Source organism: Microtus ochrogaster, chromosome 7, assembly GCF_000317375.1.
Source record: "Microtus ochrogaster isolate Prairie Vole_2 chromosome 7, MicOch1.0, whole genome shotgun sequence".
Classification (NCBI taxonomy): domain Eukaryota; kingdom Metazoa; phylum Chordata; class Mammalia; order Rodentia; family Cricetidae; genus Microtus; species Microtus ochrogaster.
Window position 1 is genome coordinate 29,292,307 of NC_022014.1, and position 17,835 is coordinate 29,310,141.

Here is a 17,835-nt window from a genome sequence, read left to right on the forward strand (position 1 = left end):
GCTATACTTTAAACCGTCTGCTTTGGTCGCAGCTCTATTACCTCCACTCTCCCTTCTACTGGCGAGAGCAGAAAACCCGCTTTTGTTGCGGATCCCCAATTTTTACCTTGTGGATTATTTGGTGCACCCGCTGACTGCAATCAGCATACTTGGGAAGACTTACCGACGTCACCACTCCACATGTTGAGTTCTGAATCCTTTTCGGCCTCTCGCCTGGCAACCGAAGATCCCGGGTTTTCGGCACCAGCGCGGCGAACTCCTCGACCAGCGAGAAAGAACAACCACTACACGAGGATTCTTCTCAGATCATGCTTTAATTTGAGTGCCCTTGGTTGAAGGAGCATGAAGCGAGAGAGGGGCAGAAAGCAGGGGGCAGGAAACGAGGGGGCAGGAAGCGAGAGGGGGGCAGGGAACGAGGGGCAGGAAGCAAGAGGGGGGCTGAGAACACTAAGGCAGCTGCTTATATAGGGAATTGGCACATGGGTCTCCCTGTGATTGGCTGCCATCATCAGCTGACACCAGACTGCGTCGGGATAGGCCCAAGGACCCTTATCCACCGCGCATCCGGGAAGCGGGGGACACGCAGCTCCCAAAGGCTTAGCCAAATATGGAGTTGTTTATATCCAACAAGACAGGATGTCGGCGCCATCTTGTAGTGGTGATCCTGTCAGGCTCGCTACAATCAGCAAATAGTGAGAATTTGACTTCTTTTCTGATTTGTATGCCCTTGATCTCCTTTTCGTGTCTTATTGCTCTAGCTAGGACCCCAAGGACTACATTGAATAGATATGGAGAGAGTGGACAACCTTGTTTTGTTCCTGATTTCAGTGGGATTACTGGGAGTTTCTCTCCATTTAGTTTGATGTTGGCTGTTGGCTTGATGTATATTGCCTTTATTTTATTTAGGTATGTTCCCTGTTCTCTCCAAGACCTTTATCATGAAGGGATGTTGTATTTTGCCAAAAGCTTTTTCAGCATCTAATGAGATAATCATCTAGTTTTTATTTTTCAGTTTGTTTATATGGTGGATTACATTGACAGATTTTCATATGTTGAACCATCCCTGCATCTCTGGAATGAAGCTGACTTGATCATGGTGGATGATGGTTTTGATGTGTTCTTGATTCGATTTGCCAGTATTTTATTTAGTATTTTTGCATCAATGTTCATGAGTGGGATTGGTCTGCAATTCTCTTTCTTAGTAATGTCTTTATGTGGTTTGGGTATCAGGGTAATTGTAGCCTTATAAAAAGAGTTTGGCAATGTTCCTTCTGTTTCTATTGTGTGGAACAATTTGAGGAGTATTGGTATTAGTTCTTCTTTGAAAATCTTGTGTAGAATTCTGAGTTGAAACTATTTGGTCCTGGCTCTTTTTTTTTGGGGGGGGGGAGACTTTTGATGACTGTTTTTATTTCTTCAGCAGTTATAGGTCTGTTTAATTTGCTTATCTGGTCTTGATTTAATTTTGGCAAGTGATATTTATCCAGAAAGTTGTCCATTTCCTTTAAGTTTTCCAATTTTGTGGAGTACAGGTTTTCGGAATATAACCTGATGATTTCCTGTATTTCCTCCGTGTCTGTTGTTATGTATGTCCCCCTTTTCATTTCTGATTTTGTCCATTTTGATATTCTCTCTCTGCCTTTTGGTTAGTTTGGATAAAGGTTTGTCTATTTTGTTGATTTTTCTTGAAGAACCAACTCTTTGTCTCATTGATTCTTTGTATTGTTTTCTTTGTTTCTATTTTGTTGATTTCAGCTCTCAATTTGATTATTTTCTGCTGTCTAGTTCTCTTGGGTGAGTTTGCTTCTTTTTGTTCAAAAGTTTTCAAATGTTCTGTTAATTCACTATTGTGGGATTTTCCCAGCTTCTTTATATAGGCATGTAGTGCAATGAACTTTCCTCTTAACACTGCTTTCATTGTGTTCCATAAATTTGGGTATGTTGTATGGTCATTTTCGTTGAATTTTAGGAAGTCTTTATTTTCTCCCTTTCATTTCTTTTTTTTTAAATATTTATTTATTTATTTATTATGTATACGACATTCTGTCTGTGTGTATGCCTTCAGGCCAGAAGAGGGCATCAGACCCCATTACAGATGGTTGTGAGCCACCATGTGGTTGCTGGGAATTGAACTCAGGACCTTTGGAAGAGCAGGCAATGCTCTTAACCTCTGAGCCATCTCTCCAGCCCCCTCCCTTTCATTTCTTCATTGACCCACTGATGATTCAGGTGAGAATTGTTTATTTCCATGTGTTTGAGGGCTTTCTGGAATTAGTATTGTTGTTGAATTGTAGTTTTAAGTCATGGTGATCTGAAAAGATACATGGGGTTATTTCAATTTTTTTTTGTATCTGTTGAGGTTTGTTTTGTTAGCAAGTATGTGGTCAGTTTTTGAGAAGGTTCCATGAGGTGCTGAGAAGAATTCTTTTACGTTTGGATGGAATATTCTATAGATGTCTGTTAAGCCCGTTTGAGTCATAACATCCATTAGTTCCCTTATTTCTCTTAATTTTTTGTCTGACTGACCTGTCCAGTGGTGAGAGTGGAGTGTTGAAGTCTCCTACTATTAGTGTGTGGGGTATAATATATGATTTAAGCTTTAGAAGTGTTTCTTTTACATATGAGGGTGCCCTTGTATTTGAGGCATAGATGTTCAGTATTGAGATTTCGTCTTGATGGATTTTTCCTGTGACTAATATGAAATGTCCTCCTTTATATCTTTTGATTGATTTTAGTTTGAAGTCTATTTTGTTAGTTATTAGTATAGCTACACCAGCTTGTTTCTTAGGTCCATTTGATTGGAAAATTTTTTCCCAACCCTTTACTCTGAGGTGATGTCTGTCTTTGAGGTTGAGGTGTTTTTCTTGTATTCAGCAGAAGGATGGATTCTATTTTTGTATCCAATCTATTAGCCTGTGTCTTTTTATAGGTGAGTTGAGTCCATTTATATTAAGGGATATTAATGACCAGTGATTACTATCTCCTGTTAATTTAGTTTTTGTTGTTGATGTTAATTTGAATGTTTTTCTCTACTTTGGGATTTGCTGCTGTGAGATGATCAATTGTCTGTGTTTTTGTTGACGTAGCCAACTTCCTTGCTTTGGAATTTTTCTTCTAGTACTTTGTGTAGGGCTGGGTTTGTGACTAGATATTGGTTAAATCTGGTTTTGTCATGGAATATCTTGTTTTGTCATTCTACAGGATTGAAAGTTTTGCTGGGTATAGTAGTCTGGGCTGGCATCTGTGGTCTCTTAATGTCTGCATAAAGCTTGACCACGGCCTTCTGGCTTTCATTGTCTCCAATGAGAAGTCAGGTGTAATTCTGATAGGTCTGCTTTTATATGTTACTTGGCCTTGTTTCTTTGTAGCTCTTAATATTCTTTATTCTGTATGTTTAGTGTTTTGATTATTATGTGGCGAGGGGACTTTTTTTGATCCAGTCTCTTTGGTGTTCTGTAAGCTTCTTGTATCTTCATGGGCATATCATTCTTTAGGTTGGGAAAGTTTTCTTCTATTATTTTGTTAAATATATTTTCTGTGCTTTTGAGTTGAACTTCTTCTTCTATACATATTATTCTTATGTTTGGTTTTTCCATAGTGTCCCATATTTCCTGGATATTTTGTGTTAAGCTTTTGTTAGATTTAATGTTTTCTTTGACTGATGAGTCTATTTCCTCTATTGTATCTTCAGCACTTGAGATTCTCTCTTCTATCTCTAGTATTCTGCTGTTTATGTTTGCATTTGTGGTTCCTGATTGTTTTCTCATGATTTCTGTTTCTATAATTCCCTCAGCTTGTGTTTCTTTATTGTCTCTATTTCAGTTTTCAAGTCTTGAATAGTTTCTTTCATATGTTTGATTACTTTTTCTTGTTTTTTTTTTAAAAGGGATTTGCTGATGTCTTCCAATTTTTTGTTTGTCTTTTCCTCCATTTCTTTGAGGGAATTTCTCATTTCCTCTTTGAGTCTCAAACATTCTCCTGAAGTTATTTTTAGGTCATTTTTTTTCTACTTCATCTATATTTAGTTGTTCAAGCCTTGCTGTTGTAGGGTCTCTAGATTTTACTGCTGTCATGTTGCTCTTTGTGGTGTTGTGTGTGTTCTTACCTGTCTACTCATCCTTTTCTCTAATTGGTGCGGTTGGGCCTGTTTGTGACTCTGGTGATTAATCTTCTAGATGCCAGTGACTCCAAGGCTCAGATGGTTGTTCTTTGTGGTACAGTCAGTGCCATGGTTTTGTTACCCCATTGGTCACTCCTTGTTCCTGGAGGTCTCAGGCCTGCTCTGTTCTAGGTTGCTGGCTCAGACCTGTTTCTGTAAATGTTCCTGGTCTGGATCTGCTCCTGCAGAGGTCCCTGGCTTAGGGTTGGTCCTGCAAAGGTCTCTGGCTCTAATCTTCTTCCCCGGGTGTGCCCGGACCCACAGAGGACCTGGCTTAGGCTTACTTCCTCAGAGGTCCCAGACTCACGCCTGGACCTGCAGCAGTCTCTGGCTCTGGCCCACTCACTCAGCAGTTGCTCCCCTGTATCTGCTCCTGCAGCAGTCTCAGGCCCAATCCCTCCAAGGTCGCTGGCCCAGTCCTGCTTCGGCAAAAGTCCCTGGTCTGGTTCTGCTCCTGCTCCCATGGAGTTCACCATCCCAGGCCCGCTCTGGCCCAGGTTGCTGGCTCAGTTCCCCTCTGTTTCCTAATGCTCATGTTTGAGTATATTTTAGTGGGGAAACTGGCAGAGTGGAAAGCAGAGGGCAGTGTTGGGGCCAGGCTGGAGCCTGGGGTGCGTGTCCGTGAGCAGCATCTCTCTGCACCCTTTGAAGAGCGCGATGAGGACATCAAGAAGATCCAGGCCCAGATCAGCAGTGGTGTGACCAACAACGCGAGCTTGCTGCAGAATTACCTCAAGACCTGGGACATGTACCGGGAGATCTGGGAGATCAACAAGGATTCCTTCATCCGCCGCTACCAGCGGCTCAACCCCCCTGTCTCTTCCTTTGATGCTGACATTGCCCGGTGAGTGAAGAAGAGGAGGTGGAGGTGGGATTGTCTAAAAGAAGAGCACTCTCTGGAGGAAGAGAGTGGGGCTCAGCTGGTCCAGTCCAGTAGGTCTGGACACTGCGTGCCCTGGGCTGCAGGAGAAGAGCGCTGGATCTTGGCTTCTTGAGGGCAGAGATCCAGAAAGAGGCTGGACAAGGTTTAGGGAAAGCTAGCTGTTTCTTTAGAGGAGTCTCGCAGGGGTTGGTTGGGAAGTAAGAGATACTAGAGATACTAGAGATACTAGAGATACTAGAGATGGAGAAGGTAGAAGAGCGGGAGTCATGGCGCCTGTCTGTGATCCCAGACATGTTCAGCATGAGCAGAGGGGCAGAGGGGTGTGGCCTGAGACAGGTAGCAAGACCATGCATTAAAAAAGGGGGGGAAATGGAGGAAGGGGAAGAGAGGGGGAGGAAGAGAGGAGGAAGGGAAGGGCAGAGAAGGAAAGCCTTTGGGGCTGACAACTAAGGTGCCGGGCTGGAGCTAAATGGAAGAAGATTCTTAAGATCTGACGTAAAGTAGGTGACATCTTTTCATAGTCTCCTGGCTACGGCCGTTCATTCACTCAGAGCAATTCTCCTATGAGCCTTGAAGAAATTTTAAAAGAAAGAAAAGAACTCTACAGGCCTTTCTTCTCGGGGGCGGTAGTGTAGTGGCTGGGAGAGTGGGAGGCTGGCATGCGGCTCAGCTCTGGTACTGACTGGCTATGCAGTCCCGGGCAGAGTTTCATACGCCCCAGGCCTCAGTTTCCTGTGAGACAGATATTATGTGACCTACAGTAGGGTGCTGTTCTCTGTGAACTCTGCAAGCTTGTAAGACGCTTGCTGTGCCTCTACCGGCTCCATGCATTTGTACTAGGAGTATGTGTGCAAGCCGTGGGGGCCAGCTCACTAGGTGTGCCAGTTGGTGTCCGTTCCTATAAAAAAATACTTGAGGAAAATAAACCTATCCAGAAAGGTTTGTTTTGGTTCACAATTGGGGGAAGTTTAGCCCATGACCAGTTGAGTCCATTGCTTTGGGCTTGTAGATGTGCACTATAGTGGATGCAAAGCCATCAGCCTGTGCCGTAGGATAAAGGCAGAGAGAGTGTTGGGGGAAGGAGCTCCTCCAGGCATCACCCCAGTGATAGGAAGACTTTCTATTTGGTTCACCCCTTTCTACCAACTCCCAGTAGCACCAAGCTGCAGACTGAGACTTACCACACAGACCTGTGGGGAATTTTTTTTTTAAATATTTATTTATTTATTTATTTATTTATTTATTTATTTATTTATTTATTTATTATGTATACAATATTCTGTCTGTGTGTATGCCTGAAGGCCAGAAGAGGGCACCAGACCTCATTGCAGATGGTTGTGAGCCATCATGTGGTTGCTGGGAATTGAACTCAGGACCTTTGGAAGAGCAGGCAATACTCTTAACCACTGAGCCATCTCTCCAGCCCCTGTGGGGAATTTTTAAATCCACAGTAAAGCAAAAAGAAAGTCAGAGACACCAGGAAAGGCCTGGTAAAGATGGCACCTATAGGGGCTGTGCGTTTTAAGAGGGCTGGGGTTTCATCAGGCAGAGATGGTGGGGCCCAGGAGGAAGCAGTGCAGACTGAGATATAGATGGGCACAAAGCAAACAGACTGGAACACGGACACAGAAAAGGAGGCAGACAAAGGGGCCGCTGTACATCCCCTGAGGCTGTCCTATGTCATCCCTACCTATGCATGAGGACTCAAAGGCTCAGGATGGTCAGACAGTCCCAGGAGAAAAGCATACAAGGTTAGTCCATTGGTAGTTCCAGCTACAGGAAGCTGAGGCAGGAAGACCACTGTGTTCGGGAGTTTGAGGCCAAGCCTGGTAAAATGTAAAAAGCCTATCTCCTAAACCAAACATCTGCTTGAGGCAACTAAGCTAGAAGTGGTGCGGTGTGAGCCCAGCTTGGACCTAGGGGCCGTCAAGGCTGTGGGTCCCGGGGGGAAAGTTGTGACTGCGGATTCACGCTGTCCAGTACTTGGGAAGCTGGCATGGCCACAGCAGTCTGCCAGGAATGAGTTGGCCTGGGTAAGACCTGGCAATAGAACTGCCTAGAACTGCAGGTTTGGGTGAAAGGAAACAAGAGTGGAGTTTGGGTGGTGGTGTGGGGGGGTCACCTATGAAGGGATAGAGCCCTCTGAGCAGACCTGGGCTCTTGCAGCTACACAGAGGTGGCTAACAATGTACAGAAGGAGGAGACGGTCCTCAACGTTCAGTTCGTTCTGCTGGACTGTTCACACCTCAAGTTCTCACTGGTGCAGCATTGCAACGAGTGGCAGAATAAGTTTACAACGCTGCTCAAGGAGATGGCCGCTGGGCGCCTGATGGATCTGCACAGCTACCTGAAAGACAACGCCGAGAAGTAAGGCTTGGCTTGGGTATGGTTGTGGGTATGTGCGAGTGTGAGTACTCGTGCACGCGTGTGCGTGCATGTGCTTTCCACCAACAACACTCTTTGCTGACTTTTAGAATCAGCCGCCCTCCCCAAACACTGGAGGAACTAGGGGTCAGTCTGCAGCTCATGGACACCCTGCAGCATGACTTACCCAGCCTGGAGATTCAGATCCCGCCCATCCACGAACAGTTTACCATTCTGGAAAAGTACGAGGTGCCGGTTCCAGACAGTGTAAGTTCCTGCTGTGTTTGGTCCACCCGAGTCAAGCATGTGTCAGTGGCAACAGACTGTAGAGGGAGGAAGTGAGAGATTCAGAACTCCCGAGGACCGTGGCTAACTCAAACAGTGGTGCCCCTTAGTTTATATACTTCTGCTAGACCCAGCAACTTGAGATTGGTTTCTTCGGGATCAGTCATGCATGGACTGTTTATGACCGCTGGTCTGGAGGGCAGAGATACGGCTAACTGACAGAGAGCTGGGGGGCGGCTCGTTGGGAGAGTGTCGCCTAGCATATGTGACACCCTGGGTGCCCAGCCTCGGAGAAGATAGACCTCTTGCGTGTGGGTCATTCCGCCTTCTCTCCCTCCCAGGTCCTGGAGATGCTGGACAGTCTCAATGGGGAGTGGATTACCTTCCAACAAATCCTGCTGGACAGCGAGCAGATGCTGAAGAAACACAAGGAGAAGTTCAAGACAGGCCTTATTCACGCAGCTGACGACTTCAAGAAGAAGGCACACAACCTTCTAGATGATTTTGAGGCCAAAGGTATTCCTTGCTCCACCTCTCTCCCCTTCTTTAGTCTTGGTTTTGTGACTCAGAATTCAAAATTTTGCCCTGGAAAGGTGAAAACAGATGGGGGTGTGCGGCACGGGAAGGTTTGGAGCTGGGAGAAGGGAGCAGGCAGCTCAGGAAAGGGAAGGAACCTCAAGGGGACAGAGGATGAGCTCACCTGGAGTCACGGGTTTCTGGTTGGAAGGCCTGGGCCAGCAACGTTCCCAGTGTTCTAACCCTGACTTCCTAGTCCATTGTTCCTTACATGCTCCCCCTTTTCTCCTCCCCTTTCCTCTCACGTGACAGTAGAGTGGGGTTTGCCCCCTGAGCTAGAGAGCCACAGACTGCTTTTCGAGAGGCATGGACCCGAGCGGGATCTGAGCCACATGTTGACTTCCCACAGGGCCCTTTACCAGCAATGTGGGCCACACAGCTGCGCTGGATCAGATCGCACAGGTACGCGCCATGCTGATGGCCATGCGGGATGAGGAGAACAACCTCCGCTCCAACCTGGGCATCTTCAAGATTGAGCAGCCAATCTCCAAGGACCTCCAGAACCTGGAGAAGGTACTGTGCTGAGCTGGGTTGCATGGAAACCAGGGACAAGTGGCAGGGACAGGACAGGTTTCTGAGGACCTGGGAATGGTTCATTAACAGTTTTGTAAGTTTTTGTTTTGTTTTATTTTTTTAACTGAGGTAAAAATTCATACACTAGACCAACCATTTTATTATTATTATTACTATTTATTTTTTGGTTTTTTGAGTTTCTCTGTGTAGCTTTGGAGCCTGTCCTGGCACTCGCTCTGTACACCAGGCTAGCCTCAAACTCACAGACATCCGCCTGCCTCTGCCTCCTGAGTGCTGGGATTAAAGGCGTGCGCCACCACTGCCCAGTCCCCCCCCACCCCCCCAGATTTTATTTAAAGTTGTTATCTCTTTGAGTACTGGACTTTGCTCCATTTTACTTCTTGGTGCTCTTTTTCTCCTCAAATGGTACATTTTGTATTTTTCCTTGTTCAGTTTTCTCCTTTTCATTATAGATCAGCATAAAGTTGCCACTAATAACCGCACAAAAGAGTACTGGGCTGTCTTGAAATCTCCTCTGCCAACACCAATTTAATCCAGAATTCTTCAATCTAGCATTGGGCAGTTTTTTTTTTTTTTTTTTCGACAAGGGAAGGAAGCAGACATATTCTTTGCCAAAATATCACCAGCACAGTCTCTAGGCCACCTGCTAATATTCTCCTCTGAAACCTTTTCACTGACCCACGTCCCATATCAGCCGCAGTGCCAGCCTCCACGCTTTTGCTGGGATGGCACATTTAACCCCATTGAAGCCCCCACCCAAAGTCTTCCAAATTCCTCTGAACAAAAGCATGGTCAGGCCTCTCACAGCAATGCCTCAGACCCTGGTACCACCTTCTAATCCTTCTCAAGTTGTTCCACTCCCTGGTGCCTAAGCATTCATATATGAGCCTATGGGGCCGTTCTTATTCAGACCACCACAGCTACTCTTCCAGAGGGCTTGGGTTTGATTCCCAGCACCCATATGGAAGCTTACATAGTCTGTAATTTCAGTTCCAAGAGATCCAATGTTCTCTTCTGGACCCTATGATACTACAGGCACATGGTGTGTAGACATACATGCAGGCAAGACAATATTCATAACATAAAAAATAAATCCTTAGAAAAAAGATTCTAGGTGGCTGGAGAGATGGCTTAGGGGTTAAGAGCACTGGCTGCTCCTCCAGAGGTCCTGAGTTCAATTCCTAGCAACCACATGGTGACTCACAGCCATGCATAATGGGATCTGATGCCTTCTTCTGGCATAGAGTACCATATACATAAATAATTCTTTAAAAAATTATTAAAAAGTAGAAAAAAGATTTTCTAAAAACGATTAAAAAAACCCAAACAAAACATTTTCATTGCCATAAGAGGAAGTCATGTTTCTATAAGCAAACACCTCCATCCCCTCTCCCCAGCCCCCCACCTTCATCCCCTCTCCCCAGCCCCCACCTCCACTCCCTCTCCCCAGCCCCCACCTCCACCCCCTCTCCCCAGCCCTCACCTCTACCCCCTCTCCCCAGCCCCCACCTCCATCCCCTCTCCCAGCCCCCACCTTCATCCCTTCTCCCCAGCCCCCACCAACCTATTGTTCACGTGTATAGATTTCCCTGTCCTGGGCATTTCCCACCAATGGAACAATGCGGCCTTTGGTCTCTGATTTCCTTCACTCCCGCGGTGTTTTCACAGCTGATGGATGCTATGGCATGTATCAGTATTCCATTCCTTTTCATGGCTCGCTAACATTCTATTGTTTGTTTCGTTTTCACCGAAGTGAGCAGGGCTCCTATGAGTGTGCATGTACTTGTATTTGGACGCCTGTCCCTAATTGTTGTGGGATAAGCCTAGCAATAAAATTGCCCGATCATATGGCATCCCTCACTTATGCTTCTGAGTCACAGCCAAGCGATCTTCCACAGCAGCCTTGCCATTTTCATCCCACTAGCAAATGGATGGGAATTCCTGGTTTCTCTTGGTATCCTTGCCAACATGTATTTTCCTTTACAGGTTTGTTGTTGTTGTTCTAGCCAGAGTGGGTGTGAAGTGGTATCACATGGAGGCTCTCATTTTCATTTCCCTAAGACTCCGTGTTGAGGAGCTTCTCAAGTGCTTAGCATTTGATGAGCCCTCGAAGCCAGAGAGTAGAGGGCAAAGGTGAACTGGGAGGCAGCACCATCATCAGCTGGACAAGGGAAGGGCCTGCGTGCTGTCAGGGAGGTGGAGGGCCGGGGTGCCATGCCTAAGGCTGTCTGTCCATCCTCCTGCCCCCACAGGAGCTTGACGCCCTCCAGCAAGTGTGGGAGATCACTCGGGACTGGGAGGAGAGTTGGAACCAGTGGAAGACGGGCTGCTTCCTGACCCTGCAGACAGAGGCTATGGAGTCCATGGCCCATGGGCTGTTTCGCCGCCTCACAAGACTGGCCAAAGAGTATAAGGTAATTGGGGACAGACAAGATGGCCCTGTCCCAGCTGAGGAAGTGGGCAGGCTCCAGTGCCATGGGACTTCTGATGTCTCCCATCTTTGCTCAGGACCGAAACTGGGAAATTATTGAAACCACTCGCTCCAAAATAGAGCAGTTCAAGAGAACCATGCCCCTCATCTCAGACCTGCGGAACCCGGCCCTCAGAGAGAGGTGAGGCTGCCCCTGCCCAGCTCTGCCCGTTCTTGTCTGTACCACTTCATGCTTTTTTCTTTTTTGCATGTGTATGCACATGTGTGGTGTATGTGTGCTTGCTTTCCTGGGTGTCCGTATCCATGTGTTGAAGTTAATATTAGATGTTCTTTTTGATCATTCCTCTCTTTTATTTAATGAGGCAGAATCTGAACCCAGAGCTTCCCAATTCCAGCTAGTCTAGTTAGCCAGCCTTCCCCAAGTATCCTCCATCCCTGTGGCCTGAGGGCAACTGCCCTACCTGCCTAGCCAGTTCTTGAGTTCTGTGGGTTCTAACCCTGGTCCCTACTCTTGTACATGAAGCACTTTTTTGTTGTTGTTCTTTGTTTTTTTTTAAAAAAATATTTATTTATTATGTATTCTGTATATATTGTATATTCTGTCTGTGTGTATGCCCACAGGCCAAAAAAGGGCACCAGACCCCATTACAGATGGTTGTGAGCCACCATTTGGTTGCTGGGAATTGAACTCAGGACCTTTGGAAGAGCAGGCAATGCTCTTAATCACTGAGCCATCTCTCCAGCCCCTACATGAAGCATTTTTAACCACTGTGCCATCTCCCTGGTCTCAGGGTATTTCACTTTTAGGGAGTGAACCCAGGTCTTGTGAATGTCGGCACTGCCCTGCTAAGCCATAGCACTAGTCCAAATTGACCTAAAACCTTTTAATTGCATTTGTTTATTAGTGTGTGTGTGTGTGTGTGTGTGTGTGTGTGTGTGTGTGTGTATGTGTGTGTGTGTGGAGCCGGAGGAAAACCTGTGGGAGTTGGTTCTCTCTCCACCATATGGGCGCTGGGGATCACACTGAGACTGTCAGGCTTGCTAGCAAGTGCCCTTGCTTACTGACCCATCTCACTGGCCCCAAGTTTGTATGTAACTGACAGAAAATCATGTATTTATAATGGCAGCATATGTCTTGCAGGGTGTGTGCACTGCAGGAGAGCTACACTGAAGGGATTAGCATATGTAGCACCTCACATACCTGTTTCTTTTACTTCCGTGGAGAGAATACTTGAGGTTTACTTTTGGGGTATGTGTTCATCTGTGTGTGTGGAGGGGTGCAGGTGTCTGTGTACATGTGACCCCCCAGAACTGGAGTTCCAGGCACACTGGTCATGGTTAGCCTTTTATAGGGGTGCTGGGATTTGAACTCAGGGTTTTATGCTTGCATAGAACTGCCTTTACCCAGGGAGCTTTCTCCCAACCCTTAACATTTATTCCTAGGGTGGATGTGGAGGTACAGCCTAGCTCCAAAGTGTCTGCGTTTTATTTAGAAACAGATATAGATATCAGAACAGCACCTCCGTGGTAGTTCAGAAGATCGAGTACCTTCTTCTGACCCCTCGGTCACCAAGCACAAGCAAAACACTCAAACATAAAATAAAATGAATAAATCTATTAAAAGAAAAAAGGACTAGGCAGTGGTGGCACATGCCTTTACTTCCAGCACTCAGGAGGCAGAGGAAGGAAGATCACTGAGTTCAAGGCCAGCCTGGTCTACAGAGTGAGTTCCAGGACAGCCAGGGCTACACAGAGAAACCAACAACCAACCAACAACCAACCAACCAAACAAACAAACAAAAAAAAAAAAAGAAGAAAAGAGAAAGAAAGAAAGATAGATAGATAGATAGATAGATAGATAGATAGATAGATAGATAGATAGATAGATCAGGGAGCAGTGGCACACGCCTTTTATCCCAGCTCTTTGGGAGGCAGAGACCAGCCAGGGCTACTTAGTGGGCCCCTGTGTGAAACAAAACAAAACAAAAAATAATAATTAGAACTGGAGAGGTGCCCAGTGAAGCACTGCTTATCAGGGGCCCTGGGCTCCATTCCCAGCATCCACATCAGGAGCTCACGGCTGCCTGTAACTCCTGCCTAACACCTGGACTCTGCAGGCACCTGTAACTCCTGCCTAACACCTGGACTCTGCAGGCACCTGTAACTCCTGCCTAACACCTGGACTCTGCAGACACCTGTAACTCCTGCCTAACACCTGGACTCTACAGGCACCTGCACTCATGTGCACTACCAGCCCCACCTCATTATTAAAATAAAGTTAAAGGTTTTACCTAGTTATTTACATATACATAATACATTGTTGCTAGCACTAGTAACTGTGCAGCTTAATCTCTTGAACTTGCTCCTTCTGTGTAGCTGAAACTCCATAGTCTTTAACCATCTCTTCCAACCCTGTCCCCCACACCCCTGGAGCTACCATTCTCTTCTCTGCCTGTGTGAATGGGACCATTTTAGACTGTATATCTAAATAAGGTCATGCAGGATTCACCTTCCTGTGCTGGCTTAGTTCACTTAACATAAAATCCTCCACATCCCTCTAAACTGTTGAAATTATAGGGATTTCCTCTTCTCCCCCTCCCATCCTCCTCCCCCCTCTTCCCTCCTCCTGCTTCTTCTTCCCCTTCCCTCCTCCTCCCCCTCTTCCCTCCTCCTGCCCCTCCCTGTCCTCCTTATCCTCCTCGTCCTTGTCCTCCTCCTTCTTCTTCTTGAGACAAGACCTAACTATGTAACCCTGGCCGATCTAGATAGAACAGGCTGTTTAGACTGTAGATAGCTTAGGCTGGCGTTTACCTCACAGAGGTCTGCCTGTCTCTGCTGGGATTAAAGGCGTGTGCCACCACACCCTATGTTTCTTCTTTTTGAAAAGCTGAATGGTTTTCCATCAGGTGCAGACACTACATTTCTTTTCCATTCAGTAGTTGATGGGCGCTTAGGTTGACTCCATCTGCACTGGGCTGTTGTGTATGCGCTACAGACAGCGCACCTGGGCTGTTGTGTATGCGTTACAGACAGCACGGGCTGCCGTGTCCAGTCTTTCACTGTCTCCTGCCTCTTGTGCTGTCCCGGGCATTCAGATTCACTGAGTGTGTGTCCATAGGCTCTTTCCTGGCGTCTCCCTCTGCCTCCTCTGGCTTTATCTATTATAACTAAGACTTGGGTTTTTTTTTGGTTTTTTTTTTTGTTTTTTTTTTTGATCCAAAAAGTTTTATTTTATTGTAGCCATCATTTTGTTTTTTTGCCTTTGAGCAATGTTTTACCCCTAAGTGTTATGTGGGTGAGTCTAATCTAACCCCCCAATTTATAAGTTATGTAGACTCCCTAACCTTCGTTTCCTTGTCTGTTAATGTAATAGTAGCACTTCCCAGTACGGAGCACTTGTGAGAAGCGGAGTAGCGTGTGTAACCCTTAGCCCAGCACGTGAGCCGTCAGAGACCTGCACTAATGGATTGCGTGTTCGCATGCACACCTGCCTTAACTCCTCTCCAGAGGATTGACTCCTGGAGAGTGACAAATCAATCCTTGTATTCCCATGGTGTCTAAGGCTGCACCTTGGAGCCTATTTAGCAAGAACCGTTGAATCGGGAATTAACAAATAGCCAGAATTATCATGTTCCAAAGGGAGGAAACGAGAAGCGATTTTTTTTTAAAGCAGTGCTGGGTGTGGAATGCTGAGCCTCACACACGCTAAGGAAGAGCTTGATTGAGTCACACTGACAACCCAGGGATTGATTGACACTTGCTAGTAGTAGGCCCTGGAGCTGGCTTCCAGGTCAGACTTCTTGTTCTGGGCTGCAGGCACTGGGACCAGGTCAAAGAGGAAGTCCAGCGGGAGTTTGATCAGGAGTCGGAAAGCTTCACCTTGGAACAGATCGTGCAGCTTGGAATGGACCAGCACGTGGAGAAAATCGCAGAGATCTCTGCTTCTGCCACCAAAGAGCTGGCCATAGAAGTGGTATGATAGCACCCTACTCCTCAGCCTCCTGTGTACAAACTTCCAGCCGCCGCCGCATTTGAGCCCCCCCCCCCCAGGCTCCTCTCCCCTTTGTGGACTAGGTACATGGTTACTCTGTCCTCCAAATTCTCTTCACAGGGCTTACAAAACATTGCCAGAACCTGGGACGTGACGCAGCTAGACATAGTACCCTACAAGGACAAGGGCCATCACCGGCTCAGGTAGAGAGGGCTCCAGACGAGGTTGGCACATGTGGCCTGAGCTGCGGAGAGAGGCTAAGGGATTGGCAGGTGGGTATGGACAATGATTTCCAGCCTTTGCACCCCAGGGGCACAGAAGAAGTGTTCCAGGCCCTGGAAGACAACCAGGTGGCTCTGTCAACCATGAAGGCCTCTCGATTTGTGAAGGCCTTTGAGAAGGATGTGGACCACTGGGAACGCTGCCTCTCCCTCATTCTGGAGGTTATCGAGATGGTGCTCACGGTGCAGCGACAGTGGATGTACCTGGAGGTCAGCAGCCACACTGCCTGGGCTGTCCCTGCCCCTGCTGGAGCCTGGAAATTGGCCTGCTGTCAGTGTCCTCTTCCCACCTCCCGAGACCCCGCCTTCTGACCCTCGTTTCTGTATCTTCCATCCCACCCAGGCAAGCCTGTGTTCTTCCAGATTTACGTTTTCCTCTTGGGCTCTGTCCTGAATTCCCAATCCCAGCTTGGCTTCTTGCCCTGGTTTCTAATGGTCTGACTCTTGTACTTGGTTGTCATCTGTGGTCTGGGAGCAGAGTGTGGAGGGAGGGCATGTGAGAAACGGCCTCTCCCCCGGCTCTACGCCCCTCAGAATATCTTCCTTGGAGAGGACATCCGAAAGCAGCTGCCCAATGAGTCAGCCCTGTTTGACCAGGTCAACAACAACTGGAAAGCCATCATGGACCGGATGAGCAAAGACAATAACGCTCTCCGGAGCACCCACTACCCAGGTAATTGTCCCGACAGCCCTCACTGCTCCTATGCATTTGTGAGGTTGTGGCCACATGCTTCGTCACTAAAATGTTCCGTCATCACTATCATCAGTAGCCGTGTTTAATCCCATTGCGGCTGTGAGTAGTGACACTACCACCGCTTAGCTACATTTGCTAATATTAATCGAATACTATTGCTCATTATTCTTATTTGTACAGTAGATCAAGTTAAACTGATACTAGGTGGAGTATCATCCAGTGCTTTAGATGATGGGCTACCCAGTCAGGCCTTACTGGTCCTGCGCACTGCAGTCCCTCCTGTCATGGGAGTATTTGGAAGGACTGCAACATAGCAGTGACTCTCACAGTCCAGTAGGGGGCGCTGGCTCAACAGCGCTGGTCTTAGCAGCCCTACTGACAAAACTGCTGTTCTCTGGCTGAGTCCCAGCCACTGCTGCCCTGAAGTGATCTGGGTAATGGACTGACTCACAAAGCCACCAAAACGGTGATCCTGTTGTTAAACACCATTGCGAGTCTTTCTGTGACCTCCAGAGGTCACCTGAGGTCACCCAAAGACTCCAGTAGCCTGCAGTCACTACACTTGCTGGAAGGCATTGTTTCACACTTTTGGTCAGGACAGAGCCTGGGAAGAACCTGGGGAAAGTCCCAAAGGCTGAGAATGCAGACGGAAAGCTAAGACTTCTGGGAACCTACAGCTGTTAACACATCTTATTTAAACTCTCAGATTGGCCTTTGTGGTAGACCTCTTTTTTTTTTTCTTTTTAAGATAATCAAAGGGGTGTGTTTACTTCAAGACCACAATCTTGGGTTTGGACTCTACATTCTGTGACTGTATGAGTGTGTGGGTTTGTGTAGCACTGTGTGTTTTGTGTACGTGTGTGTGTGTGTGTGTGTGTGTGTGTGTGTGTGTGTGTGTGTGTGTGTGTGCCAGAGGGTGGGGAGTCCAGCAATTGACTTTGGGTGTCTTCCTCTATCACTTTACCGTATTTCTTTATCTTTTTATTCTTGATAGTAAAATTTAATTAGTACTTTTTTCCCCTCTAAACCCTCTTACCTACGCTCCCTGTTCTCCCTCAAATTCATGGCCTCTTTTCTCACTAATGGTTATTGCATATGTGTGTGTTTACATATATGTTCCTAATTAGAACCTGTTCCGTCCATATAATGTTTTCAGGGCTGACCGTTTGGCTCTGGACAACCAATTGCTGTGCTTGTCCCCGGGGAGGGCCACCTCTCCTGCTCCCAGCTTTCCTCGGCTGCCAGTAGTTCCTTGTGTAGGGCTGAAGCCTCAAGAGCTTTTCCCCATCTAATTTTTGATATGTTTATCGGTGTCAATCTTTTTTCAGATCACATTTGGGCAGTCATTGTTGTTGGTTTTCCTTTTACTCTAGCCCCACATTGGAATGCTAAAATGTTATTGTTTGTGTTTTACTCTTTTGGCTCTTTGAGGGGCCTGCTACCCACCCAGCTCCCAAATAAATCACAAGGAGGCTTATTCTTACTTATGAATGCCTGGCCTTACCTTGGCTTGTTTCTAAACAGCTTTTCTTTTTTTTTTCTTTTTTTTTTCTTTTTTTGGTTTTTCGAGACAGGGTTTCTCTGTGGCTTTGGAGCCTGTCCTGGAACTAGCTCTGTAGACCAGGCTGATCTCGAAC

The 17,835-nt window shown here is 46.7% G+C and overlaps 1 protein-coding gene across 1 annotated transcript in view; it reads left to right on the forward strand.

The window, feature by feature from the left end:
• Positions 1–17,835, forward strand: part of Dnah2 (dynein axonemal heavy chain 2) — a 131,251-nt gene that overhangs the window by 51,611 nt on the left and 61,805 nt on the right. Inside the window, exons 20-30 of the mRNA XM_026780620.1 lie at positions 4,811–5,003; positions 7,209–7,409; positions 7,517–7,673; positions 8,033–8,207; positions 8,617–8,780; positions 11,054–11,215; positions 11,310–11,413; positions 15,049–15,205; positions 15,344–15,426; positions 15,534–15,714; positions 16,039–16,177. Of these exons, the coding sequence (XP_026636421.1) occupies positions 4,811–5,003; positions 7,209–7,409; positions 7,517–7,673; positions 8,033–8,207; positions 8,617–8,780; positions 11,054–11,215; positions 11,310–11,413; positions 15,049–15,205; positions 15,344–15,426; positions 15,534–15,714; positions 16,039–16,177 (1,716 nt within the window). The remainder of the gene's footprint in view (positions 1–4,810; positions 5,004–7,208; positions 7,410–7,516; positions 7,674–8,032; positions 8,208–8,616; positions 8,781–11,053; positions 11,216–11,309; positions 11,414–15,048; positions 15,206–15,343; positions 15,427–15,533; positions 15,715–16,038; positions 16,178–17,835) is intronic.